Source organism: Scyliorhinus torazame, chromosome 21 (genome assembly GCF_047496885.1).
Source record: "Scyliorhinus torazame isolate Kashiwa2021f chromosome 21, sScyTor2.1, whole genome shotgun sequence".
Lineage (NCBI taxonomy): Eukaryota > Metazoa > Chordata > Chondrichthyes > Carcharhiniformes > Scyliorhinidae > Scyliorhinus > Scyliorhinus torazame.
In genome coordinates, this window is record NC_092727.1 from 45071670 (window position 1) to 45099399 (window position 27730).

The window sequence follows — 27730 nt, forward strand, 5'->3', positions numbered from 1 at the left end:
GGTTTTTTCCCTCCTGTGTCTTCACTGTGCCTCCTCCGTGTCTGCTCCCTGCTTCTGCTGCCTCCGTGGACACTGGGACCGGGCTTAAAGCCCCGAAAATGCCGTTCCTGAGCGGGAGCTCTCCATTGTGCGGCCGCCTCCCGCCCGCCGTCACCGGAAGTCCTCAAGTAGGAGAATTGTTAACTGTTCAATAAATGTGTTAAACCTATCTCCAAGTCTGAACCTTCCTTTGTCAGAGTATACATCAAGGAAGCAGCTTATGCTATGTGAAGAAGCATAACACAACAATGTTGATTGAGGAATAAATGTTGGCCAAGACACCAGGGATAACTCATCTGCTCTTTTAAAAAAAATAATGTCATTTGATCCAGCTGAGAGGGCAGGCAGGGCGTCAGTTGAAGGCCTCAACTGATAGAGGCCCTGTCTGACAATGAAATACACCTGTCTGGCAATGCAATACTCCCTCAGCATTCCACTAAAGTGTCAGTTTAGATCGTTATGCTCAAATTCTGGAGTAAGACTTGAACCCACATCCTTCTGGCTCAGAGGCGAGAGTGCTATGAATGAAGAGTTCCAGGCTTTTGACACAGCTAGCACCCTGAGAGCAAAATGGAGTTGGAAGCAAGGTGGAGCACGGTGGCGCAGTGGTTAGCACTGCTGCCTCACAGCGCCAGGGACCCGGGTTCAATTCTGGCCTTGGTGACAATATGGAGTCTGCACGTTCTCTCAGTGTCTGCGTGGGCTTCCTCCAGGTGCTCTGGCTTCCTCCCACAGCCCAAAGATGTGCAGGGTAGGTGGATTGGCCATGCTAAATTGCCCCTTAGTATTCAAAGATGTGGAGGTTAGGTGGAGTCACGGGGATGGGACGGGGGATCGGGCCTAGGTTGGGTGCTCTTTCAGAGGGTCGGTGCCTCCTTCTGCACTGTAGGGATGTTATGATTTTTGGCAGGCATGACTTAAGGTGACCTCAACTTCTACCATGTCAACTCTTCCAGAACATCCAGCTGTACAGGTAGACCAGGCAGCTCACCTGAAGAATGGCGACTTCATTTCCAACCCTTCAATGGTATTGCACTGGAGCAGTGATGGACAATCTAGGCGAGTGAGTGGGCCACATGAGTGATCCGTCTTTATCTCAGAGATAATTGTCTAATCCAGAGGTGGGTGTGCCCGCATCTGAGCCTGTTTTCTCCGCAGAAGGATCTTGGTCCCAATTATATGAGCTCGACAGGACTGAGACACACAGGCAAAACATACAACACTGCACAGCTTCTGCAAATGAGATTACCAGGATTATGGATGGCTGGTTCACATTGGCTCAATGGGATAATACTTGCATCACTGAGTCGCCCCCAGAGACTTGTACACATTGTCGAGACTGACACTCACGGTGCAGGGACTGCTGCAGAGTTGGAGGCTGGTGAGACACTAAACTCAGGCCCTCTCATGTAGATGTTAAAAGAAAACTCATCACATTATTCAGTGAAGAACAGGAACATTTTCCAACCAGCCTGGTCAACATTTACCCTTCAACCAACATGGCGAAAACAGATGATCTGGTCACTTGCTTGTTGCTGTTTGTAGGGGCTCGCTGTGCTCCATTTACCGCCATATTTCCTACAATGACTGCACTTTAAAGGGATTTAATTGGCTGTTGAAGCGTTTTGGATATAGTGAATGGTGTTATATAAATGCAAGTTTTGTTCATCTGTCCTGCTCAAAATAATTTATGGCACAGTCCAGAAACAAAAGAGTTTCTGTGTCAGAGAGACGGATTTACGGCAAAGTAGTACATCCAGACCTGGTCTCCTTTTCCTAGACACTGATTCATTCATGAGGATTTGATGTTTACTGCCTCGCAAGACACCGGTTTATTAAATTGCCTCAAAGTAGGGTACTAAAACACGCTTGTGATTGTTTGTGTACTGGTTCAAATCACAGTGGGGCTATTTATAGCAACATCAAAATGCTTGGATTATTCAGAGCCATTGCTAGCAGAGGTGGGAAAGTAAGAATAACAGCACCAACAGAGCATCACGGCATTGTACTTCCAACTCGATTGGGAATAGATTTTTTGTCAGACCATGTGGTTAATGCAAAGGAAACCTCTACCAAAAATAGCGCTGATCGCACAAGATTTATTATGATTATTTCCACCTACTTTATCATCCAGGACTAACCGCAGACCAGTGGCCCCTGTCTGCAGGTTTTTTTTACAAGTGCACAGTGTCGGTATAAATCGCGTTGAACAAAAAGCCCACACTTCTCGCCTGTGTGCTACATCTGACCTGCCTGATGGGACAGGGTAGGGCAGCTTTATTCCTCACCGAACCTGCCCAGGGAGTGTTTGATTGGTACAACGCGGAGGACTCAGGACCTGACCCGTTCTTCCGTACGGTAGATTGTGGATAGCACAATTGCTTCACAGCTCCAGGGTCCCAGGTTCGATTCCGGCTTGGGTCACTGTATGTGCGGAGTCTGCACATCCTCCTCGTGTGTGCGTGGGTTTCCTCCGGGTGCTCCGGTTTCCTCCCACAGTCCAAAGATGTGCAGGTTAGGTGGATTGGCCATGATAAATTACCCTTCGTGTCCAAAATTGCCCTTAGTGTTGGGTGGGGTTGCTGGGTTATGGGGATAGGGTGGAAGTGTTGACCTTGGGTAGGGTGCTCTTTCCAACAGCCGGTGCAGACTCGACGGGCCGAATGGCCTCCTTCTGCACTGTAAATTCTATGAAACTCTATGAAACGTGCCCTGAGTGATATGAACAGTGTCGAGCAATCTTTGCTCTATGGGCTGGATCCTCCCACCCCGCCCGCCGCAAGAACGCCACGGGCGGGTTGCTCAAAATGGAGAACTCCATTGACCTCAGGCGGGATTCTCTGGTTGTCGGGTGAACGCAGCTGGAGAATCCCGCCCAATATCTAACCAGTGCTGTGCGGATGGACAATTCTTCCCTAATCAGCACTGAGGGCAGGTGGGAGGTGGTTCCTGGTTACGGCGGGTAGCCAGGCAACAGGCAAGGTGGTGCAATGAGATGGTCACTGAGCTAGGTGCTCTGGGCTACCTGGAACAATTAATTTAGGGGAAACTGTGACATAAATGTTAACATCCCTGGTCTTGTGATCCAGTGGTGGTGACTAGTCACTGATTGTCGTAAGGACCCATCCGGTTCACTAATGTCCAGTGGGGAAGGAAATCTGCCGCAGTTACCCAGTGTGGCCTGCATGAGACTTCAGAGCCTCAGCAATCTGGTTGATAACTGCCCTCTGAAATGTTCAGTTCGAGGGTGATTAGAAACAGGCAACAAATGCTGGCTTTGCCAATGCTCCCATGAAACAAAATGCCTGAAGGACTCTTAGAAAGGGCTCTTATTAAGGGAAATCCTACAGTGCCATCTCCTGTATTTGGGATTGTTCCTTGTTTCCTGGAAGTTGCTTTGCCAATCAAGAATTGCAGGCCTCCGATCGCGAAGGGGAGCAGGAACGTTCGGGCACTGCAGCAAACAAAGATCAAACCAGAAGAAAGCTCAGCATTGGGGCTGCAACTCTTCTTTGATACACGTTTACTCTTCAAAAGGGAATCGAATAGGTCCTTGAAAAGGAAAACATTTGCAGGGCTTTGAGCAAAGAACAGTGGGAGTGGGACTAATTGGATATGTCTTTCAAAGAGCTGGCACACTCACAACTCGCTAAATGGCCTCTTCATGTGCTTTTCAAATCTGCATCAGGAATTTACTCAATAATGTTGCACATCCATCCATGCCTCTTTGGGGAAGTGACATCCAAGTGGACTGTGGCTAACTCCATGATACAACGCAGTTCAACTTCCAAAAGACTTTCTGCAAAGTTCCACAGGAAAGACTGTCAATGAATCTCAAAGCTCAGAGATTCATGGCAAAACATGGGGATTGATTTACAAGAATGGTTGCAGGGATGAAAAACTTCATTTATGAGGATAGATTGGGGAGGTTGGGACCGTTCTTCTTGGAGAGAAGAAGGCTAAGAGGAGGTTTTATAGAGGTGTTCAATATCATGAGGGGGTTGGACTGAGCAGATAGGGAAAAAAGAATCCCGTCCGTAATAGGATCAAGAACGAGAGAGCAGAGATTTAAAGTGATTTTCGAAAGAATCAAATGCGATGTGAGGGAAAATGTTTTCACACAGTGAGAGGTTTGGGTCTGGAATGCACGGCCTGGTAGTGTGGTGGAGGCAGGTTCAATTGAGACATTCAAGAGGGCATTAGATAATTACTTAAATAGAAACAATTTGCAAGGGTACAGGAAAAAGGCAGGAATATAGCACTAAATATAATGCTCATGTGGAGAGCCAATGCAAACACGATGGATCGAATGGCCTCCTCCTGTACTGTAACAATTCTGTAATTCTATGATGAAGCAACTGGCTGAAGGGCAGGAAAGAATGAGTCCCATTTAGGTGAATTCCATTAAAGCAGAAAGTGGTAGCAAATGGGGAGCACTGGTTTTCTTTTCCAGGGTCACCGCTGATTCCACTGGCAGGAGGGTCACCGACCAGAGGACACAGAGTTAAGATAATCGACAAAAGAGCTGGAAGGGAGATGAAAATTGTACTTTGTTGAACACCAGGGGGGGCGATTCTCCCAGCCCCGCGCCGGGCCAGAGAATCGCCGCAACCGCGCCACGCCTGGGGCCCGATTCTCCGAGGTGCGGAGAATCTGCGCCGGTGCGTGTGGCGCGGCGCCAGTCGCGGGCCGCTGTCCGCGGCCAGGCCGCCGATTCTCCGGCCTGGATGGGCCGAGCAGCTGCGCGGAAACGGCAGAGTCGCGCCGGTGCGGTTCACCCCTGGTCACTGCCGGCACGCGAAGGGTTGGGGGGGGCGGCCTGCGGGGAAAAGTGCTCCTTCACCCGGGGGGGGGCCCTCCGATGGGGCCTGGCCCGCAATCGCGGCTCACCGATCGGCGGGCCGGTCTCTCCCCCCCCCCCCCCCCCCCCCGGGCCTTTGTTCAGCTTCCGGCCCCAGAACCCCCGCGCCATGTTGCGTCAGGGCCGGAGCGTTGAAGAAGTCCCCCGCGCATGAGCGGGTTGGCGCGGCCCAACTGCGCATGTGCGGGTTGGCGCGGCACCCATTTGGCGCTGGGAAGGGAGGCTGGAGCAGTGTGAACCGCTCCAACGCCGTGCTGGCCCCCATGGGGGCCAGAATCGGTCGTCCCCGCGCCCGTTTCGCGCCGTCGTGAAACGCGACGGCGTTCACGACAGCACGAACACTTAATCTCCATTTTGGAGAATCGTGCCCGAGTTGTTTTCATCTGGAATTCATGGACTGTAAGGGTGGTGAAAGCAGATTGAATGGTAACTTCTGGGAAATGAATTAGATTATATGGTAAAAAAAGGATGAATCTGCACGGTTTTAGGGAAAGAACAGGGATTGTGACTAATTATCACCTCTTTCAAAGGACCAGCACAGACTCACAGGAGCTGAATTTCCTCCTTCTGTATTGTATGATCCTAAACTCTGTAATGAGGCATGAACCAACAACCTTCTGAGTGAGGGGCAAAACAGATATGCACATCGCCACGGCTGACCCCCATCCATCTGCCCTCGTCCCTAGTCCATTTGCCTCCACTACTGGCTGAGCCATGAGTCTAAGGTGAAACTGGAATTCTTATTCCACTGTTCTGTCATCATGTTGAGATTTACCTGAGTAAGCAGTCTCCATCTCTGTGTGTTTCAGACTGAAACAGAAACTGTCAACTGCTACAGCGAGGGCCTGGGCAAAGTTGGCATCCATGAGGAAGGAGCCATCAGAGGAGCTGACCATGCTGCAGCGGGCACTGGTGAAATTGTCCTCGGAGACCGAGCCCCAGCCATTGGCCAACGATCCAGCGAGGGAGCTCTCGCACTCGCTGAGGCTGGAGGTAGGAGTGTGGCAGAGTCTGTGGAAGAACCTGTGAGAGTTCATACGGGCCACCTCCACGTCCAGGTCATCGTCCTCATCGTCATAGTCCGCAGTGTCCGTTTCCAGGTCAGAAGGCCCGCAGATGTACCCGTACGTATGGGGAGGTGAGAAAGGCCTTTGAAACGAGGCCGAGCTGTCTATGAAGTGCCTGTAAAGAAAAATAGTAAATTCCCATCAGTATGAGCTTTAAATGCAAACAACAATTTGCAATAATAGTGAGTTTAACACACTAAAATACTCTTAAGGTGTTTCACAGCAAAGTTATTATCAGAATTTTACACTCAACCAGGTGACCAAAAGCTTAGCCAATGAGGTAATTTTAACAAGAAGGAAGAGAGGGCGATGAAGAGGTTTAGGGAGGGAATTCCAGATTTAGGACCGATCCAGTTGAAGGGAGCAAAGAACTGGCTGGCTATTCCCCTCCGTGGACCAGACTGTTACATAGGAACAGAAGTAGGCCATTCAGCCCCTCAAGCCCATTCTTCTGTTCAATCAGATCATGTTATCAACATCACAATCCAATCTGAAAGAAAACAAATTACATTTAAAAAGCACTTTTCATAACTTCAGTTAGTGTTTTAAAGCCAATGAAGTACTCTTGAAGTGTCAACACAATTGCACTATCGGAAACACAGGTGACAATTTGTACACAGCAAGGCCCCACAAATAGTAGAGAGCTGATGAACACACTTCTTTTAGTGATATTGGTGGAGGGATAAATATTGGCCAGGACATCAGGACGAACTCTAGGCCCTTGTTCAAGCGAGTGACCTGAGACACTTTGCACTGCCTGAGGGTGCAGACGGCATCGGTTTAATATATCATTTGAAAGAATGCACCTCTGGTAGTACAGCACTCCCTCAATAAGTGGACTCAGCTGCCTGAACACCATCCAAAAATCAAACCTGCCAAAGTCCTGGTCTGAATGGCTCAATGTGACACCAATCAGTGCATTAGCCAACCTCGTTTTATGTACAGTGCCAGTTGTGACTGAGTGGGTAGCACTTTAGCCTCTCAGTCTCCAAGTTGAATTCCCACTCCAAGGCTGTCCGTCCTTTAGTACCAGTTTAAACTAACCAACTGGAACGGAAGTTCGACCCCTGGCCAATGACCAATTCCAATTTCCATTGAAAACTGGACCCGGAGAAACTGATCTTCATTCTTGGGAAAGGAGTGCTACATTGTCAGAGGTGCTGTCTTTCAGATGGGATATTCATTGATGCGACCATCAATTCACACAAAACCAGGAGTAGAAGTAAACTGTGGCTTTAATCAACTAGAACAGTGCCTGCTTGCGACTGATCTGTTAGTGGGAGTCGCCTACAGGGCGACTGCTCTTTATACCTCCACTCAAGGGGTGGAGCCAGCGGCAGAGCCCACACAGGCCCCAACATGCTATATCATAGGTAATACCTTACAATGGACCACAGGTGGAGCCCACATGGGCAACAGCATAATACAGATATGCACATGGTGAACTGTTACAGCAATACATTCACCACATTCACCCGCTGTTAAAAAAATGAAGGCCGGCGGGGGTGAAGGGTTCATAAGTTCAGCCTGTCCAGTGCATGGATTGTGCGTTGTGATCGCCGAAGCTCTGGTATCGTAGCTGGCCCAGGCGTCGAACTCAGCCGTGCTGGCATTGGTAGTGAAGTCGCCGGTGCGGGCACAGACGTGGACTCTGGGAGCATGTCTTCTGGGGCTTCAGTCCTGTGGGTCGGTGAAGGGGGGATGGCGGGCAGGAGGGGGTGCGGGTGCTATGTAGGGGCGGGCGCGCTGGTCAGCGTAGGTTTGGCGGAGTAAGATGGGGTGGCGGTGCCAGGTCCCGGAGGGAGACCGTATCCTGTCGGCCGTCGGGGTGTTCGATGTATGCGTACTGGGGGTTGGAGTGTAGGAGCTGGACCCTCTTGACCAGGGGGTCGGACTTATGGCTCGTGAACTGTTTGCGGAGCAAGACGGGCCCTGGTGTCTTCAGCCAGGATGGAAGCGAGGCCCCGGAGGTGGATTTCCGGGGGAAAGCAAATAGGCGGTCATGAGGGGTCTCGTTTGTGGCCGTGCAAAGTAGGGACCTAATAGAGTGGAGTGCGTCAGGGAGGACCTCCTGCCAGTGGGGGACTGGGAGATTCCTAGACCATAGGGCCAGGAGGACGGTTTTCCAGACCGTCGTGTTCTCCCTCTCCACCTGCCCATTTCCGCTGGGGTTATAACTGGTAGTCCTGCTCAAGGCGATGCCCTTACTGAGCAGGTACTGATGCAGTTTGTCGCTCATGAATGGCGAGCCCCGGTCACTGTGAACGTACGTGGGGAAACCAAACAGGGTGAAGACACTATGTAGGGCTTTAATGACGGTGGCCGCTGTCATTCCAGTGTAGTACTGAAGGAGTTCTGCACCGTTGGAGGTCTTGCCTTTTGATGAGGCATTAGGCGCAACTGACCTCTCAGGTGAACGTGGATGATCCCATAGCACTATGAATAAGAGCAGGATAGTCCACCCACTGTCCTGGCGAATATTTATCCCTTAACCAACTGACATTTTTCCCCCAGCCAACCGACTGAGTGGTGACATTGAACTAAAAGGGCACCTGACTGTATTCAAACTAGTCACAGAGGCAAGTGTCTCAGTGCTATCTGACAATGTTTCATGGCTGATTAATATAACTTTGTAACCTTTCTCTTTGCAGTTCAAGGTACGGGAGGTAACACAATTGGAGCGCAAGGGCAGGTGCAGGCTATCGTTCTGTATAATGAGAGAGAGATGCACTGCATGTCCGTCCAAATTTGCAGTGTTCTTTATTAAAGAGACACTCCTGTGTAGCTTTGAATCCTCTCTACTCCACAGCTGCGCAGACCTTGGAGATGACTCATTAAGCAGTGATGCAGTCTTTATTGAAGAAACTCCATCCTATTGGACTACAGGACATTGCAGACCCTTTACTTCTCTTTGGAGGAGGTCAGAAGAGGTGGAAGCAGGATTCACCAACAATGATGGTGAGCACCCACTAGATTGAATTCTAGACCTTAAGTAGCACTTTCGGGAAAGAGTGCAAATGATCCACTGGAAGAAGAGATACTGGATCGTCTTACACTCTTTTGGCGGAATTCTTCCATATGCCTGGCATTGTCCCAGCACAGAAACTCAAACTCGATGTTGTTCAATGGTTTGGGAGGAAAATTTATTTTTTTTGTCCATGAGAAACCTTGCTGTTTGTGGAAGATTTTGGTGCACAAACTAATGGTTGTATTTCCACAGTGAAGATCAGACTAAAAGTACGCGGGGGCTGTAAATTGCTTTGGGATGACTTGGATTGAGATTGTGAAAGGTGGTATATCAATATTTTTTGTTGTAAGAAAGAAATTTGAATTCTCAGATTTCACTGTAAATACGGAGGTAGCCAGCTAATTTCAGTAGCCCAAGTGAAGGGAAGTAATCGTCATGTTGTTAGTGACATTATATGGGATACATCGCAAAGGGGAGTTGACACAAAGGTCAGTCAGGATAGTATTGAATGGCACAGAAGGTTCAAGGGGTCAAATGATCTACTCTTCCTCCTGTTTCTTATGTTCGTGCACAGGATCGAAGTAAGGCATTCGGTCCGACTCATTGCTGCTGGTATTTCTGGTCCATTATGCCTCCTCTGACCCTAAATTACCTCATTCTTCCATTTCTCCTCCATGTGTTAATCTAACTTCCCCTTAAATGCATCAATGATATTCACCTCAATTATTGCACCCTTTGGACTTCTGAATTCTTGGCAGCATGTATTCAGGGCTGTCTTATATTCATGATCCTGATGTTTTACTTAACCCAACAACCCGATCTTCTCTATATCTACCTAGCAAAACATTTCATTATTTTCAAGACTTCAATTAAGTCCCCCACCCTCACCCCACCCCATCCAGACTTCTCTTTGTTAGAGATTCTCCAGCGGAAAGGAACAGAGAATTTAAGAAGATCCTCCTCAAACCTTAGGTTACCCTCGTCTGTCAGCTCCAGGTACTGAGCGACTTGCTCTGGCATGTGGCCATTTTCAGGGTCATCATTTGCTGACAGTGAGAGGGTGGCAGTGGACAGGCGGCTGTAGCAGGTGGCCTGATAAGACATTTCATCATCTTCCAGAGGAGAGCAGCTTTCCACCCTCGTTGTTCCTGGTGTGATGGTGCTCGATTCTGAAAACTTATTAGATTTACTTGTCCTGAAAAGAAACATAAGCACAAGTGAGCCTTTTGCTTCCATCTTTCCTGAAGAAAATGGCTGCCTATTGTCCTCATAGGAAGACAGGAACAGCAGAAGAGCTCCCTGAACCGCACCGACTCTACCTCTCGCTCTCCTTCAAGCATCTACTTAAAACCAAGATTATTTGACCAACTGTCCTAATATTTCCTTGTATAGCTTGGTGTCAAATTTGTTTGATAAACTGAGTGCCGTTGAGGAAACTGAGTGCAGACTTGGGAATTTGGTACTGGGGGGATGGAGGTGTTCATTTCCCTTTTCTATTTTTCTCACCCTGTAGGAATTGGTTCCTACGCTACTACAGGGGAAGGAGCTAGCTGTTTGGTGACTATCTGGTAAGTGGGTAAGTTCTAGTCTATCATAAAGGTTTAAAAAAGTATACATATTGGTGGTAAAGTTAACAACATTTATTTAAAAGGCAACATAAATAAGTAAATATCATTAAATAATAATTTAAAGCATATTAAGGATGGCAGGACAGGTGATGTCTCAAGGCTGCAGCATGTGGGAGCTCCTGGATAACTTTGTGATCCAGTGCAAACACATCTGCAAGAAGTGTTTGTAGCTTGAGGAACTTTGGTTCAGAGTCATTGCGTTGGAGGCTGAGCTGCAGACTCTGCGAGATATCAGGGAGGGGGAACGTTATCTGGATGCTTTACGCCAGGTAGCAGTCACACCATTTAGGATAGGGTCTCCTGATTTGGTCAGTGGTCAGGGACAGGAGAGTGTGACTGCGAGTGAGGCAAGTAAGGGGAGCCAAAAGGGCAGGAGTGCCGGAGTGTGAGCCTCTGCAATTATCCAATAGGTATGAGGTTTTCTCAGCTTGTTTGGACAAGAGTGGGGCTGCAAAGTGGATGAAAAATCTGACCCATGGTACTGTGGTGGAGGAAGCCACTCAAGTTGCGGGGGGAGGGGGGAGCAAAACATAACTTAGTGGTCACAGGGGACGGTGTGGTGAGAGTGATTTACATTTCTCTGCAGCAAAGAGCATGAGTCCAGACAGCTGTGATGCCTGCCCAGGAGAGGATCCAATTGTCATGGTCCATATAGAGCGTTGATGCAGTCTTGATGGGCCGAATGGCCTCCTTCTGCACTGTAGGGATTTTATGATGCTATGGATTCTATGATATAGGTACCAAGGACATAGGCAGAACTATGAAAGAGATTCTGCGTAGAGAGTATGAGGAGTTAGGCACTAAATTTAAAAGCAGAACCTCAAAAGCCTTGATCCTTGGATTATTACCCAAACTCCGCGCAATGTGGCATAGGGTACATAAAATTAGAGAGATGAATATGTGGCTCAAAGATTGGTGTGGTAGAAATGGACCCTGATTTGTGGGCATTGGCACAAATAATGGGGAAAGTGGGAGTCGTCCCATTGGGAAGGTCAACACCGGAACTATGCTGGGACCAATGTTCTTATGTACCACATAACAAGGGGAGTAGAGAGGGTTTTAAACTAAATAGTGGGATAAGGAATCAAATGTGGAAAGATGTGGTATAAAAACATAACATAAGAACTTGGGAGCAGGAGTAGGCCACCTTGGCCCCTTGAGCCTTCTTCGCCATTCAATAACGTCATGGCTGATCTTTTGTGGACTCAGCTCCACTTACCCGCCCGCTCACCGTAACCTTTTATTTCTTTACTGTTCAAAAATCTATCCATCTTTGCCTTAAAAACATTTAACGAGGTAGCCTCAACTGCTTCACTTGGCAGGGAATTCCACAGATTCATGACCCTTTGGGCGAAGAAGTTCCCCCTCAACTCAGTCCTAAATCTGGTCCCCCTTATTTTGAGGCTATGCCCCCTTGTTCCATTTTCACCCACCAGTGGAAACAACCTACCTGTTTTTATCCTATCTATTCCCTTCATAATTTTATATGTTTCTATAAAATTCCCCCTCATTCTTCTAAATTCTATATCAAAGAGCAGAGACAAGATAAGAGAGGAAAATATATATATATATATATATATTTTTATTCATTTACAGGATGTGGGCGTTGCTGGTTAGGCCAGCATTTATTGCCCATCCCGAGTGCCCTTCAGAAGGACAATGGGAAATGAGGGTCGGAGAATGGTAGAGGGGACAGAGAGAAACAAAATCTAAAAATGCACAGAGAATCAAGACTAGACAATACAAAGATAACAAAACGACAAAACAAAAGCTTCTGGGTGGGATTCTGTGATCCTGAGGCGAAGTGTTGACGCCGTCGTAAACGCCATCGCGTTTCTCGATGGTGTCAACATGGCCTCAGGAGCAGAAATTCTGACCCCTACAGGGGGCCATGGAGTGACCCATGCCGCTCCAGCTGCCGATCCTGGCGTCAGATGGGCTTCACGTGGTCCGCGTATGCGCATGGCACCGGCGCCAACGCGCACATGCGCAGTGGCACCGGCGCATTTGCTGCGCATGCGCGGTGGCTCCCTTCTCCGTGCTGGCCCCGACGCAACATGGCGTAGGGCTACAGGGGTCGGCGCGGAACGAAAGAGGCTCCCATCCCGAGAGGCCGGCCCGCCGATCGGTAGGCCGCGATCATGGGCCAGGCCACAGCGGAGGCCCCCCCGGGGGGTCGGAACCCCCTCCCCCCCCATCAGGCTGTCCCCAGATGCATCCACGCTGAGGTCCTGTCGGGTAAGAGCAGATGTCGATGGCTCCGGCGGGACTCGGTTTTTTCAGCGTGGGCGATCCCGGGCTGAGAACCGCCGGGGGGGCCCCGTAGAGCGGCCCCCGACCGGCGACGTGCCGACTGTGCCGGCGCCGATTCTCCGCGCTCCGGACAATCGGCGGACCGCCGTCAGGGCGGTGTGGCGCGATTCGCGCCGGTCCCGGCGATTCTCCGGCCAGGTTCCGGGGGTGAGAGAATCCCGCCCTCTATTTCTGAATGCGCGTAGCATTCATAACAAAGTAAATAAATTGATAGCACATAATGAAGTAAATAAATATGATCAGATCTGATAGCCATTACGGAGACATGGCTGCAGGATGACAAGCATTGGGTCCTGAATACTGAAGGGTATACTGACATTCAAGAAGAATATGAAGTTAGGTAAAGGTGGAGGGGTAGCACTGTTAATCAAGGCACAGGTGCAACAGTTAGGATTGATCTTGGTTCAGGAGATCAGGATGTGGAATTGGTTTGAGTGGGGATGAGGAATAGTGGGGGAAAGAAGTCACTAGTGCGAGTGGTCTACAGGCCCCTAAAGTAACCACTATGTAGGACAAAGTAAACAAGACGAAATATTGGGAGCTTGTGATAAAGGGACGGTAATAATCATGGGTGACTTTAACACAAATGGGTGACTTTAACCTTCAGTTAGCATTTAAATAAATGGTGCTGAACAATTAGATACATATTCGTGGCATAGTAGTATTGTCGCTAGACTAGTGGACCTAGGGTAATGCTCTGTGGACCTGGGTTCGAATCCCACCACAGCAGATGGTAAAAGTCTAATGATGACTATGAAACCATTGTCAATTGGGGGAAATCTGCAATTCTTACCTGGTCTGGCCTACCTGTGACCCTTAAATGGCCGAAGCAAGCCACTCAGTTCATGGGCAATAAGGGATGGGCAGAAAATGCTGGCTCCACTTCCCATGAATGAATATCATCCCCCATTTTTCTCAGTAACATAGAACAGTCCTTAACCTTCCTCTGTGTCCCAGACTTGCCTAGGTTCCTCAACAGGGAGGGGCGGAGGAGGTGGGAGAGCATCCACCAGTCTGAGCCCAAAAGCGTGATGCTGGATCTTTGGAGAACAGAAAGTCTTCATCATCTTCCTGCCGTCACCTGCCAATGAGACAGAGAGGTTAGAAAGACAGGACAGGAGTAGACAATTGGCATTGTGATACCAATCCAGGTGTACCACCAACTTGATCCTCCAATGTAGAGAACCAATTAACAGTCCGTCATTTCCTCAGCGATGTTGCTATCTGCGAAGGTGTCAGCACAACAATATAATATCGATGCCAGGCTAAGTATCAAAGAGTAGTTTCATTTTTCAAATTGCACATAGGTGAGGTGAAAATCACACAGTGTAAATACACTATAACGTCAAGGAGTAATGTTCATTGCAAAAGGAAATTGACTTTTCCATTGACAAATTCGCTAACTTTCCTCGCATGCGGAATTCCCTTCATACCCTACTCCCCAAACCTACCTCACTTTGCTCCTTGAAAACACTCCTTAAATCCTAACTCTTTGACTAGCTTTTGATCTGACCTAATATTTCCTTATGTGACTCTGTGTCATATTTTGTTTCATAATATAGTTATCCCTTGTTCAGCACCCTTAATGTGTTTCTAAAAGATATTCTCCGTTTCTGAGACTAAGTGTTGACGCCAACGCAGAATTTGTGGATTATCACGACAGAAAACTGGTAGCACGACTGGACCGATTCTGCTACTATACAGGGGCTAGCACCGGTGCCACATGGAACACACTCGACTCCAATGAAAAACGGTGCGGGATTTGCCAGGTCCGTGATTGACATGGCTGCCTTTCCGGCTGCGACAATGGTATTCTTCGACCCCATAGCCTTCCTCCAGGCCACCCCCTGCTACTCTCCCTGGGCCCTGGCAGAAGCACCCCGGCCAGCAGCACAACGGTCAGCAAACAATGGCGATGTTGGACACTTTTCGTACGCCCTGTCTCTCCCTCAGCAGCCGCCTCGCCAGCTGCACGATTTTTAAAAGCTCAAGCGAACCGTGCCATCAGGAACTCAGCCCATCGGAGGCAGAGAATCGCGGAGGACCCAGAGAATACCAGGTCAGGCCTGCTAATGATATGCAAACGGTCTCTACTGTACATGCGTTCCAGAACACATTGATGCTGCTGTCGAGGTGCTGGAGCATTGCGATTTGGTGTCAAATCGGCGACTGACCCGATTTTGGAGCCGGAACCGATTCTCCATCCAATCACCTTTCCTGATTTTGGCGTCGACTAATGGAGAGTCTCGCCCAGAACTCTGAACATAAAACACTTGTCCACAAGAAAACATGGACTATGATATGATCTTAACCTGTAATTCCACATTAAAATCCCATTGGCTGTCTTTAACCTAATCAGCTCAAAGAATTCTCTTACACACTCGTACTAACGCTTAATAACTTATAACACCAACTCTTTGACTTAGTTCCTGTTTGCTGTTTCCCATCTCCAGCTTACCACATCTCCCATGATTCTCTGATTCTTCGCCATGCCCCGAGGAGCACTGAAAGGGATCAGGGGACTGCGGAGGGATTGGGGAAGTGCTGAGTGGAAGTGTTGGAGAGGGAGGCAGCGAGTGGGAAGAAGGCAGTAGGCGGGTGGGTTGGAAATTGGAAGGGAGAGATGGCAAACAGGTTTGTCAATGATTGGGAGGGGAGCAGGGAACAGGAGGGTCAGCGATTAGGAGGGGAGCAGTGAACGGGGGGTCAGTGATTGGGAGCAGTGAACAGGAGGGTCAGTGATTGGGAGGGGAGCAGTGAACAGGAGGGTCAGTGAATGGGAGGGGAGCAGTGAACAGGAGGGTCAGTGATTGGGAGGGAAGCAGTGAATAGGAGGGTCAGTGATTGGGAGGGGAGCAGTGAATAGGAGGGTCAGTGATTGGGAGGGGAGCAGTGAACAGGAGGGTCAGTGATTGGGAGGGGAGCAGTGAACAGGAGGGTCAGTGATTGGGAGGGAGCAGTGAACAGGAGGGTCAGTGATTGGGAGGGAGCAGTGAACAGGAGGGTCAGTGATTGGGAGGGAGCAGTGAACAGGAGGGTCAGTGTTTGGGAGGGGAGCAGTGAACAGGAGGGTCAGCGATTGGGAGGGGAGCAGTGAACAGGAGGGTCAGCGATTGGGAGGGGAGCAGTGAACAGGAGGGTCAGTGATTTGGAGGAGAGCAGTGAACAGGAGAGTCAGCGATTGGGAGGGAGCAGTGAATAGGAGGGTCAGTGATTGGGAGCAGTGAACAGGAGAGTCAGTGATTGGGAGGGGAGCAGTGAACAGGAGAGTCAGCAATTGGGAGCAGTGAACAGGAGGGTCAGCGATTGGGAGGAGAGCAGTGAACAGGAGAGTCAGTGATTGGGAGGGGAGCAGTGAACAGGAGGGTCAGCGATTGGGAGGGGAGCAGTGAACAGGAGGGTCAGTGATTGGGAGGGGAGCAGTGAACAGGAGGGTCAGTGATTGGGAGGGAGCAGTGAACTGGAGGGTCAGTGATTGGGAGGGGAGCAGGGAACAGGAGGGTCAGTGATTGGGAGGGGAGCAGTGAACAGGAGAGTCAGTGATTGGGAGGGAGCAGTGAACAGGAGGGTCAGTGATTGGGAGGGGAGCAGGGAACAGGAGGGTCAGTGATTGGGAGGGGAGCAGTGAACAGGAGGGTCAGTGATTGGGAGGGGAGCAGTGAACAGGAGGGTCAGCGATTGGGAGGGGAGCAGTGAACAGGAGGGTCAGCGATTGGGAGGGGAGCAGTGAACAGGAGGGTCAGTGATTTGGAGGGGAGCAGTGAACAGGAGAGTCAGCGATTGGGAGGGAGCAGTGAACAGGAGGGTCAGTGATTGGGAGCAGTGAACAGGAGAGTCAGTGATTGGGAGGGGAGCAGTGAACAGGAGAGTCAGCAATTGGGAGCAGTGAACAGGAGGGTCAGCGATTGGGAGGAGAGCAGTGAACAGGAGAGTCAGTGATTGGGAGGGGAGCAGTGAACAGGAGGGTCAGTGATTGGGAGGGAGCAGTGAACAGGAGGGTCAGTGATTGGGAGGGGAGCAGGGAACAGGAGGGTCAGTGATTGGGAGGGGAGCAGTGAACAGGAGAGTCAGTGATTGGGAGGGAGCAGTGAACAGGAGGGTCAGTGATTGGGAGGGGAGCAGGGAACAGGAGGGTCAGTGATTGGGAGGGGAGCAGTGAACAGGAGGGTCAGCGATTGGGAGCAGTGAACAGGAGGGTCAGCGATTGGGAGGGGAGCAGTGAACAGGAGAGTCAGTGATTGGGAGGGGAGCAGTGAACAGGAGAGTCAGTGATTGGGAGGGGAGCAGTGAACAGGAGAGTCAGCGATTGGGAGGGGAGCAGTGAACAGGAGGGTCAGTGATTGGGAGGGGAGCAGTGAACAGGAGGGTCAGTGATTGGGAGCAGTGAACAGGAGGGTCAGCGATTGGGAGGGGAGCAGTGAACAGGAGGGTCAGTGATTGGGAGGGGAGCAGTGAACAGGAGAGTCAGTGATTGGGAGGGGAGCAGTGAACAGGAGGGTCAGTGATTGGGAGGGGAGCAGTGAACAGGAAGGTCAGCGATTTGGAGGGGAACAGTGAACAGGAAGGTCAGCGATTGGGAGGGAGCAGTGAACAGGAAGGTCAGCGATTTGGAGGGGAGCAGTGAACAGGAGGGTCAGCGATTGGGAGCAGTGAACAGGAGGGTCAGCGATTGGGAGCAGTGAACAGGAGGGTCAGCGATTGGGAGGGGAGCAGTGAACAGGAGGGTCAGCAATTGGGAGCAGTGAACAGGAGGGTCAGCGATTGGGAGGGGAGCAGTGAACAGGAGAGTCAGTGATTGGGAGCAGTGAACAGGGGGGTCAGTGATTGGGAGGGGAGCAGTGAACAGGAGGGTCAGTGATTGGGAGCAGTGAACTGGAGGGTCAGTGATTGGGAGCAGTGAACAGGGGGGTCAGTGATTGGGAGGGGAGCAGTGAACAGGAGGGTCAGTGATTGGGAGGGGAGCAGTGAACAGGGGGGTCAGTGATTGGAAGGAGAGCAGTGACCAGGAGGGTCAGTGATTGGGAGGGGAGCAGTGAACAGGAGGGTCAGTGATTGGGAGGGGAGCAGTGAACAGGAGGGTCAGTGATTGGGAGGGGAGCAGTGAACAGGAGGGTCAGTGATTGGGAAGGGAGCAGTGAACAGGAGGGTCAGTGATTGGGAGGGAGCAGTGAACAGGAAGGTCAGCGATTGGGAGCAGTGAACAGGAGGGTCAGCGATTGGGAGGGGAGCAGTGAACAGCAGGATCAGTGATTGGGAGGGGAGCAGTGAACAGGAGGGTCAGCGATTTGGAGGGGAGCAGTGAACAGGAGGGTCAGTGATTGGGAGGGGAGCAGTGAACAGGAGGGTCAGCGATTGGGAGGGGAGCAGTGAACAGGATGGTCAGTGATTGGGAGGGAGCAGTGAACAGGAGGGTCAGTGATTGGGAGGGGAGCAGTGAACAGGAGGGTCAGTGATTGCGAGCAGTGAACAGGAGGGTCAGCGATTTGGAGGGGAGCAGTGAACAGGAGGGTCAGTGATTGGAAGGGAGCAGTGAACAGGAGGGTCAGTGATTGCGAGCAGTGAACAGGAGGGTCAGTGATTGGGAGGGGAGCAGTGAACAGGAGGGTCAGTGATTGCGAGCAGTGAACAGGAGGGTCAGCGATTTGGAGGGGAGCAGTGAACAGGAGGGTCAGTGATTGGAAGGGAGCAGTGAACAGGAGGGTCAGTGATTGGGAGGGAGCAGTGAACAGGAGGGTCAGTGATTGGGAGGGGAGCAGTGAACAGGAGGGTCAGCGATTGGGAGGGGAGCAGTGAACAGGAGGGTCAGTGATTGGAAGGGAGCAGTGAACAGGAGGGTCAGTGATTGGGAGGGAGCAGTGAACAGGAGGGTCAGTGATTGGGAGGGGAGCAGTGAACAGGAGGGTCAGTGATTGGGAGGGGAGCAGTGAACAGGAGGGTCAGTGATTGGGAGGAGAGCAGTGAACAGGAGGGTCAGCGATTTGGAGGGGAGCAGTGAACAGGAGGGTCAGTGATTGGGAGCAGTGAACAGGAGGGTCAGCGATCGGGAGCAGTGAACAGGAGGGTCAGCGATTTGGAGGGGAGCAGTGAACAGGAGGGTCAGTGATTGGAAGGGAGCAGTGAACAGGAGGGTCAGCGATTTGGAGGGGAGCAGTGAACAGGAGGGTCAGTGATTGCGAGCAGTGAACAGGAGGGTCAGTGATTGTGAGGGGAGCAGTGAACAGGGGGTCAGTGATTGGGAGGGGAGCAGTGAACAGGGGGTCAGTGATTGGGAGGGGAGCAGTGAACAGGAGGGTCAGTGATTGGGAGGGAGCAGTGAACAGGAGGGTCAGTGATTGGGAGGGGAGCAGTGAACAGGAGGGTCAGTGATTGGGAGGGGAGCAGTGAACAGGAGGGTCAGCGATTGGGAGCAGTGAACAGGAGAGTCAGTGATTGGGATGGGAGCAGTAAACAGGAGGGTCAGCGATTGGGAGGGGAGCAGTGAACAGGAGGGTCAGCGATTGGGAGGGGAGCAGTGAACAGGAGGGTCAGTGATTGGGAGCAGTGAACAGGAGGGTCAGCGATTGGGAGGGGAGCAGTGAACAGGAGGGTCAGCGATTGGGAGGGGAGCAGTGAACATGAGGGTCAGCGATTGGGAGGGGAGCCGTGAACAGGAGGGTCAGTGATTGGGAGGGGAGCAGTGAACAGGAGGGTCAGTGATTGGGAGGGGAGCAGTGAACAGGAGAGTCAGCGATTGGGAGGGGAGCAGTGACCAGGAGGGTCAGTGATTGGGAGGGGAGCAGTGAACAGGAGGGTCAGTGATTGGGAGGGGAGCAGTGAACAGGAGAGTCAGCGATTGGGAGGGGAGCAGTGACCAGGAGGGTCAGTGATTGGGAGGGGAGCAGTGACCAGGAGGGTCAGTGATCGGGAGGGGAGCAGTGAACAGGAGAGTCAGTGATTGGGAGGGGAGCAGTGAACAGGAGAGTCAGCGATTGGGAGGGGAGCAGTGAACAGGAGAGTCAGCGATTGGGAGGGGAGCAGTGACCAGGAGGGTCAGCGATTGGGAGGGGAGCAGTGAACAGGAGAGTCAGCGATTGGGAGGGGAGCAGTGAACAGGAGGGTCAGTGATTGGGAGGGGAGCAGTGAACAGGAGAGTCAGTGATTGGGAGGGGAGCAGTGAACAGGAGGGTCAGTGATTGGGAGGGGAGCAGTGAACAGGAGGGTCAGTGATTGGAAGGGGAGCAGTGAACAGGAGGGTCAGTGATTGGGAGGGGAGCAGTGAACAGGAGGGTCAGTGATTGGGAGGGGAGCAGTGAACAGGAGGGTCAGTGATTGGGAGGGGAGCAGTGAACAGGAGGGTCAGTGATTGGGAGCAGTGAACAGGAGGGTCAGTGATTGGGAGGGGAGCAGTGAACAGGAGAGTCAGCGATTGGGAGGGGAGCAGTGAACAGGAGGGTCAGTGATTGGGAGCAGTGACCAGGAGGGTCAGTGATTGGGAGGGGAGCAGTGAACAGGAGAGTCAGCGATTGGGAGGGGAGCAGTGACCAGGAGGGTCAGTGATTGGGAGGGGAGCAGTGAACAGGAGAGTCAGTGATTGGGAGGGGAGCAGTGAACAGGAGGGTCAGTGATTGGGAGGGGAGCAGTGAACAGGAGGGTCAGTGATTGGAAGGGGAGCAGTGAACAGGAGGGTCAGTGATTGGGAGGGGAGCAGTGAACAGGAGGGTCAGCGATTGGGAGGGGAGCAGTGAACAGGAGGGTCAGTGATTGGGAGGGGAGCAGTGAACAGGAGGGTCAGTGATTGGGAGCAGTGAACAGGAGGGTCAGCGATTGGGAGGGGAGCAGTGAACAGGAGGGTCAGTGATTGGGAGGGGAGCAGTGAACAGGAGGGTCAGTGATTGGGATGGGAGCAGTGAACAGGAGGGTCAGTGATTGGGAGGGGAGCAGTGAACAGGGGGGTCAGTGATTGGGAGCAGTGAACAGGAGGGTCAGTGATTGTGAGCAGTGAACAGGAGGGTCAGTGATTGGGAGGAGAGCAGTGAACAGGAGAGTCAGTGATTGGGAGGAGAGCAGTGAACAGGAGAGTCAGTGATTGGGAGCAGTGAACAGGAGGGTCAGTGATTGGGAGGGGAGCAGTGAACAGGAGAGTCAGTGATTGCGAGCAGTGAACAGGAGGGTCAGTGATTGGGAGGGGAGCAGTGAACAGGAGGGTCAGTGATTGGGAGGGGAGCAGTGAACAGGAGGGTCAGTGATTGGGAGGGAGCAGTGAACAGGAGGGTCAGCGATTGGGAGCAGTGAACAGGAGGGTCAGTGATTGGGAGGGAGCAGTGAACAGGAGGGTCAGCGATTGGGAGCAGTGAACAGGAGGGTCAGTGATTGGGAGGGGAGCAGTGAACAGGAGGGTCAGCGATTGGGAGGGGAGCAGTGAATAGGAGGGTCAGTGATTGGGAGCAGTGAACAGGAGGGTCAGCGATTGGGAGCAGTGAACAGGAGAGTCAGCAATTGGGAGGGGAGCAGTGAACAGGAGGGTCAGCGATTGGCAAGGGAGCAGTGAACAGGAGAGTCAGCGATTGGGAGGGGAGCAGTGAACAGGAGGGTCAGTGATTGGGAGGGGAGCAGTGAACAGGAGGGTCAGTGATTGGGAGGGGAGCAGTGAACAGGAGGGTCAGCGATTGGGAGGGGAGCAGTGAACAGGAGAGTCAGCAATTGGGAGGGGAGCAGTGAACAGGAGGGTCAGCGATTGGGAGGGGAGCAGTGAACAGGAGGGTCAGTGATTGGCAAGGGAGCAGTGAACAGGAGAGTCAGCGATTGGGAGGGAGCAGTGAACAGGAGGGTCAGTGATTGGGAGGGGAGCAGTGAACAGGAGAGTCAGTGATTGGGAGGGGAGCAGTGAACAGGGGGGTCAGTGATTGGGAGGGGAGCAGTCAACAGGAGGGTCAGTGATTGGGATGGGAGCAGTGAACAGGAGGGTCAGTGATTGTGAGCAGTGAACAGGAGGGTCAGTGATTGGGAGGAGAGCAGTGAACAGGAGAGTCAGTGATTGGGAGGAGAGCAGTGAACAGGAGAGTCAGTGGTTGGGAGCAGTGAACAGGAGGGTCAGTGATTGGGAGGAGAGCAGTGAACAGGAGAGTCAGTGATTGGGAGGGGAGCAGTGAACAGGAGGGTCAGTGATTGCGAGCAGTGAACAGGAGGGTCAGTGATTGGGAGGGGAGCAGTGAACAGGAGGGTCAGTGATTGGGAGCAGTGAACAGGAGGGTCAGTGATTGGGAGGGGAGCAGTGAACAGGAGGGTCAGTGATTGGGAGGGGAGCAGTGAACAGGAGGGTCAGCGATTGGGAGCAGTGAACAGGAGGGTCAGTGATTGGGATGGGAGCAGTAAACAGGAGGGTCAGCGATTGGGAGCAGTGAACAGGAGGGTCAGTGATTGGGAGGGGAGCAGTGAATAGGAGGGTCAGTGATTGGGAGGGGAGCAGTGAACAGGGGGTCAGTGATTTGGAGGGGAGCAGTGAACAGGAGGGTCAGCGATTGGGAGCAGTGAACAGGAGGGTCAGTGATTGGGAGGGAGCAGTGAACAGGGGGGTCAGTGATTGGGAGGGGAGCAGTGAACAGGAGGGTCAGTGATTTGGAGGGGAGCAGTGAACAGGAGGGTCAGCGATTGGGAGCAGTGAACAGGAGAGTCAGTGATTGGGATGGGAGCAGTGAACAGGAGAGTCAGTGATTGGAAGGGAGCAGTAAACAGGAGGGTCAGCGATTGGGAGCAGTGAACAGGAGGGTCAGTGATTGGAAGGGAGCAGTGAACAGGGGGGTCAGTGATTGGGAGGGGAGCAGTGAACAGGAGGGTCAGTGATTTGGAGGGGAGCAGTGAACAGGAGGGTCAGCGATTGGGAGCAGTGAACAGGAGGGTCAGCGATTGGGAGGGGAGCAGTGAACAGGAGGGTCAGCGATTGGGAGGGGAGCAGTGAACAGGAGGGTCAACCATAGTATCAACCATACTGACATGAAAACGTGCTATTAGGACACGCTTTGAACAAAGGACACCTGAACTCCTTTGATGGGCCTTGGTATATCTTATTATACCAAAGATGTGATACAAGCATAGATTGTTGTTATATGCTGATTTCTGTGTCCTCAGGACATTGGCTATCTGTGGCGACCACATCTCACAAACTCAGGATGCCCCCAAACACTTTATAACAAAGAAGTGCTTTTTGACGTGTAATTGTTGTAACTTAAGAAACACGGCAACTAATCTAGGCACAGCAAGGTGCCAAAAATAGCAATGATATAACGGCCAGATAACCTGTTATGGTGATATTGGTTGAGGGATGCAAATGACCAGGATATACCTGAGGATAACTCCCTTGCTCTTTTCCAAATCGAACGGTCTATTTTTTTACATCCACCAAATGGTTAATCGGGACTCGGTTTAATGTTTCATCTGAAAGACAGTGGCCGGATTCCCCATTCCCGAGACAAATGTTGACCCCGGGACAGGATTAGTGGACTTCTCTGATAGCCAAATTGGGGCCATACCTGGATCAATTCAACAACTGTTAAGGGGGTCGCACCGGGTGCACCACGTGTAACACATTTGATTCCAATGAGAAATGGTGCCAGATTTGTCGAGTTTGGGATTGACACTCAGGAGGCTGACAAGCTGCAGCCTCATATACACACTTCACTCCCCACACACACCATCCCAGTCAACAAGATGCAGGAAGACATGAGACACCACGGTTTAGAGATGCCAAACTGGTGACTCAGCTGGATGCGGTGAAGATGAGGCGGGTGACCCTGTACCCTGGGGTGGGAAGGAGACTGCCATCTGCTGGCGTTCGCCAGGCCAAGGCGCAGGTGGAAGAAGTCTTCAGCGCCGTGGGCAACACCACAAGAACCAGCCAATAGTGCCAAAAGAAACTGCATGATCTTCTCAGGGCGGCCAGGGTGAGTAGACAGCACTGTGCCCCGCCCCACACACCCGTAGCCCCCTCCCACCTGGAAGGTGGCCAAACCCCACCCTGCACCACATATCAGCCACCATGGCCGTGTGCCCTGGCCACTGAAGCCATCAGCTTCCCACCCCCTGGGCTGCATGCATCGGCTTGTGCATTTTCTGTCCCCCCCCCCCCCCCCCAGGAGAAAGTCACCCACAACCGCCGAGGGACGGGAAGACTGGAGGGACCACCGGATTTACGGCCCCTCAGCACAGCAGAGGATGTGGCCGGGGGGCCCAAAGAAAGGGCAGTTGTCGCGGCGGAGCTTGACATCGGGCGAGGAAGTGAGACCCTACTAAATTGTGGTCCCCCATGGCAATTGTGTCAACCTCCCAGCAACCCCCCACACCCCTTCTCCACCACCACCACCACCACCCTCCCCACACAGCCCCCCTCGCCCCACGCACTCCCACCCATGATACAATCAGGCGTCTTGCCGTCTGGCATGGCAGGAGCTGGTTATGAAGCGGGCCCTTCTGGTGTGTCCCGCCCCCTCCCCCACACCCAACCGTAACCACAACCCTAGGTACTGACCAGCGACGACGATGACACCAACACGAATGGGAACCATCGACTGCATCCCGTGACACCCCAGAGCTCGAGTCCAGGGAAGACATCGACTTCCCATCACAGTGTCTCCAACACCCCCCACCATCCCAGATAACCTCACCTCGGTTGGGTACTTTAGAGGTCAGGAACTGTAGTGTGTGGCAGGAGGAAGGCATCATGCACACTGCCCGGGTATATGGCGCAGACATGCATGATGCACATCGCATGGTCACACACCAGCTGCACGTTCATCAAGTGGAACCCCTTTTGGTTTGTGAAGAGCATTTCGCGATTCTGGTGTCAGTCAATGGAGAATCCTGCCCAGTACCCCGGTTACACACTGAGATCAGCCTAGATTTTTCACCCAAGTCTTTGGTGTGGGAACGAAGAACACAACCTTCTGATTCAGAGGCAAGAGCGCTACCCACTGAACCAAAGTTGACACTGTTGTTTTTTTTATTCATTCATGCAAATGCAGGCATCACTGGCTAGGCCAGCATTTATTGCTCATCCCTAATTGAACTTGAGAGGGTGGAGGTGAGCTGCCTTCTTCCAGGTGGTGTCAGTACACCTACAGTGCTGTTAGAACATAGAACATTACAGCGCAGTACAGGCCCTTCGCCCCTCGATGTTGCGCTGACCTGTGAAACCACTCTAAAGCCCATCTACACTATTCCCTTATCATCCATATATCTATCCAATGACCATTTGAATGCCCTTAGTGTTGGCGAGTCCACTACTGTTGCAGGCAGGGCATTCCACGCCCTTACTACTCTCTGAGTAAAGAACCTACCTCTGACATCTGTCCTATATCTATCACCCCTCAATTTAAAGCTATGTCCCCTCGTGCTAGACATCACCATCCGAGGAAAAAGGCTCTCACTGTCCACCCTATCCAATCCTCTGATCATCTTATATGCCTCAATTAAGTCACCTCTTAACCTTCTTCTCTCTAACGAAAACAGCCTCAAGTCCCTCAGCCTTTCCTCATAAGATCTTCCCTCCATACCAGGCAACATTCTGGTAAATCTCCTCTGCACCCTTTCCAATGCTTCCACATCCTTCCTATAATGCGGCGACCAGAATTGCACGCAATACTCCAAATGCGGCCGCACCAGAGTTTTGTACAGCTGCAACATGACCTCATGGCTCTGAAACTCAATCCCTCTACCAATAAAAGCTAACACACCATGTGCCTTCTTAACAACCCTCTCAACCTGGGTGGCAACTTTCAGGGATCTATGTACATGGACACCGAGATCTCTCTGCTCATCCACACTGCCAAGAATCTTACCATTAGCCCAGTACTCTGTCTTCCTGTTATTCCTTCCAAAATGAATCACCTCACACTTTTCTGCATTAAACTCCATTTGCCATCTCTCAGCCCAGCGCTGCAGCTTATCTATGTCCCTCTGTAACTTGTAACATCCTTCCGCACTGTCCACAACTCCACCGACTTTAGTGTCATCTGCAAATGTACTCACCCATCCTTCTACGCCCTCCTCCAGGTCATTTATAAAAATTACAAACAGCAGTGGCCCCAAAACAGATCCTTGTGGTACACCACTAGTAACTGGACTCCAGTCTGAACATTTCCCATCAACCACCACCCTTTGTCTTCTTCCAGCTAGCCAATTTCTGATCCAAACTGCTAAATCACCAGGATTTTGACACAGCAATAGTGAAGGAGCGGTGATATATTTTCAAATCAGGATGTTGAATGGCTTGGAGGAGAATGCCGAGGTGGTGGGATCCCCTCATGTCTACTGCCTTGTCCTTCTAGATGGTGGGGGTCGTTGATTTGGAAGGTGCTGCTTAAGGAGGCTTGGCGAGTTGCTGCACTGCATCTTGTAGATGGTACACAGTGCTGCCACTGTGTGTTGGTGGTGGAGGGAGTAAATATTTGTGGACCGGCTGCCAATCAAGTGGGCTGCTTTGTCCTCGATGGTGTCAAGCTTCATGAGTGTTCTTGGAGCTGCACTCATCCAGGCAAGTGGAGAGCATTCCATCAAACTCCTAACTTATGCCTTGTGGACAGGCTTTGGGGAGTCAGGATTCCTTGCCTCTCACGTGTTCTTATAGCCACAGTATTTATAGGGCTAACCCAGTTCAGTGTTTGGCCAATGGTAACCCACAGCATGTTGACAGTGATCTAATTGTGTCTTTAATGGAGGGAGTGAGTGGCAGTGTAAGTATATCTTTCTCTTCCCACTCGCCTACACCCCTTGAGCTGTTGAACAGCAATCAAAACTGAAAACATAGCTTAAATTCTTAATTGGTGATTGGCAAGTTTTATCTAAAAGTTAACATCCCTTTACCCAGAAGTACAAACACAACACACTTTTTTGAGCCAAATTGTTGCTATAGGTAATGATCATCTTACCTTGAGCTTGTAAATAACCGGAGGTGTATTCTGAGCAACCTGCAGCTTTTGACTACATTGACTCCATTCCATCGGCATTGCGGGGCACAGCCACAGCACCACCACAACCGATAACTGAGTGAGCAGGCCCATGGAGGCTCGGATATGCCAAACAGACCGCTGGCCAGAACAGATGGCGGCTCCACACTCTCTAGTGGATGTGTTTATATTTGCCATTGGTAGGGTGGCATGTGGCTCAGTGGTTAGCACTGGGACTACAGCGCTGAGGATCTGGGTTTGAATCCCAGCCCTGGGTCACTGTCCGTGTGGAGTTTGCACATTGTCCCCATGTCTGCGTGGGTTTCACCTCCACAACCCAAAGATGTGCTGGTTAGGTGGATTGGCCTTGCTAAATTGCCCTTAATTGGAAAAAAAAATAATTGGCTACTCTAAATTTAAAAAAAAATATTTGCCATTGGATGCCTGTGAAGACCACGTCTCACCATGGCACACACCAATGCCAGGGGGAGTCAGGAAACCTCATACCTTACTGTGCCAGCTCCAGAATTGAGGTTGGTGCCAAAGGCAGTTTTATAACAAGAAGGGGCACTTAAAAGGAAAGTTGATAGCTCCATCTGTCTGTCTGGAATGATTAATTCCCTGTTTGTATGCAGATTAAAATAAATCACTTGTTTAGTACAGTTTTTTGACTTAATCCACTTATAGTATATTGTTACATTAACCTATATAAAACTTCATTGTTCTACACACTGGCCCACATATTGTACGACGTAATCATATACTCTGAGTACTATATACAACTATAGGCTTCCTAACGCAGCTAAATGCTGCATTTTGGGCCTAATGTCCTCACGCAACACAAAAGCAAAATATTGCAGACGCTGGAAATCTGAAATTGAAACAGAAAGCGCCCAGGTCTGCCAGCATCTGTTGAGAAAGAAATAGAGTTAATGTTT

The 27730-nt window shown here is 51.2% G+C and overlaps 1 protein-coding gene across 4 annotated transcripts in view; it reads right to left on the minus strand.

The window, feature by feature from the left end:
* The window catches only part of robo4 (roundabout, axon guidance receptor, homolog 4 (Drosophila)), a 193072-nt gene that overhangs the window by 12752 nt on the left and 152590 nt on the right, over positions 1–27730 (minus strand). For all 4 annotated transcript variants that reach the window (XM_072486727.1, XM_072486724.1, XM_072486725.1 and 1 more), the window contains exons 16-18: positions 13840–13957; positions 9903–10130; positions 5676–6082 (exon numbers count right to left, since the gene is read on the minus strand). In XM_072486727.1, the coding sequence (XP_072342828.1) occupies positions 5676–6082; positions 9903–10130; positions 13840–13957 (753 nt within the window). The remainder of the gene's footprint in view (positions 1–5675; positions 6083–9902; positions 10131–13839; positions 13958–27730) is intronic.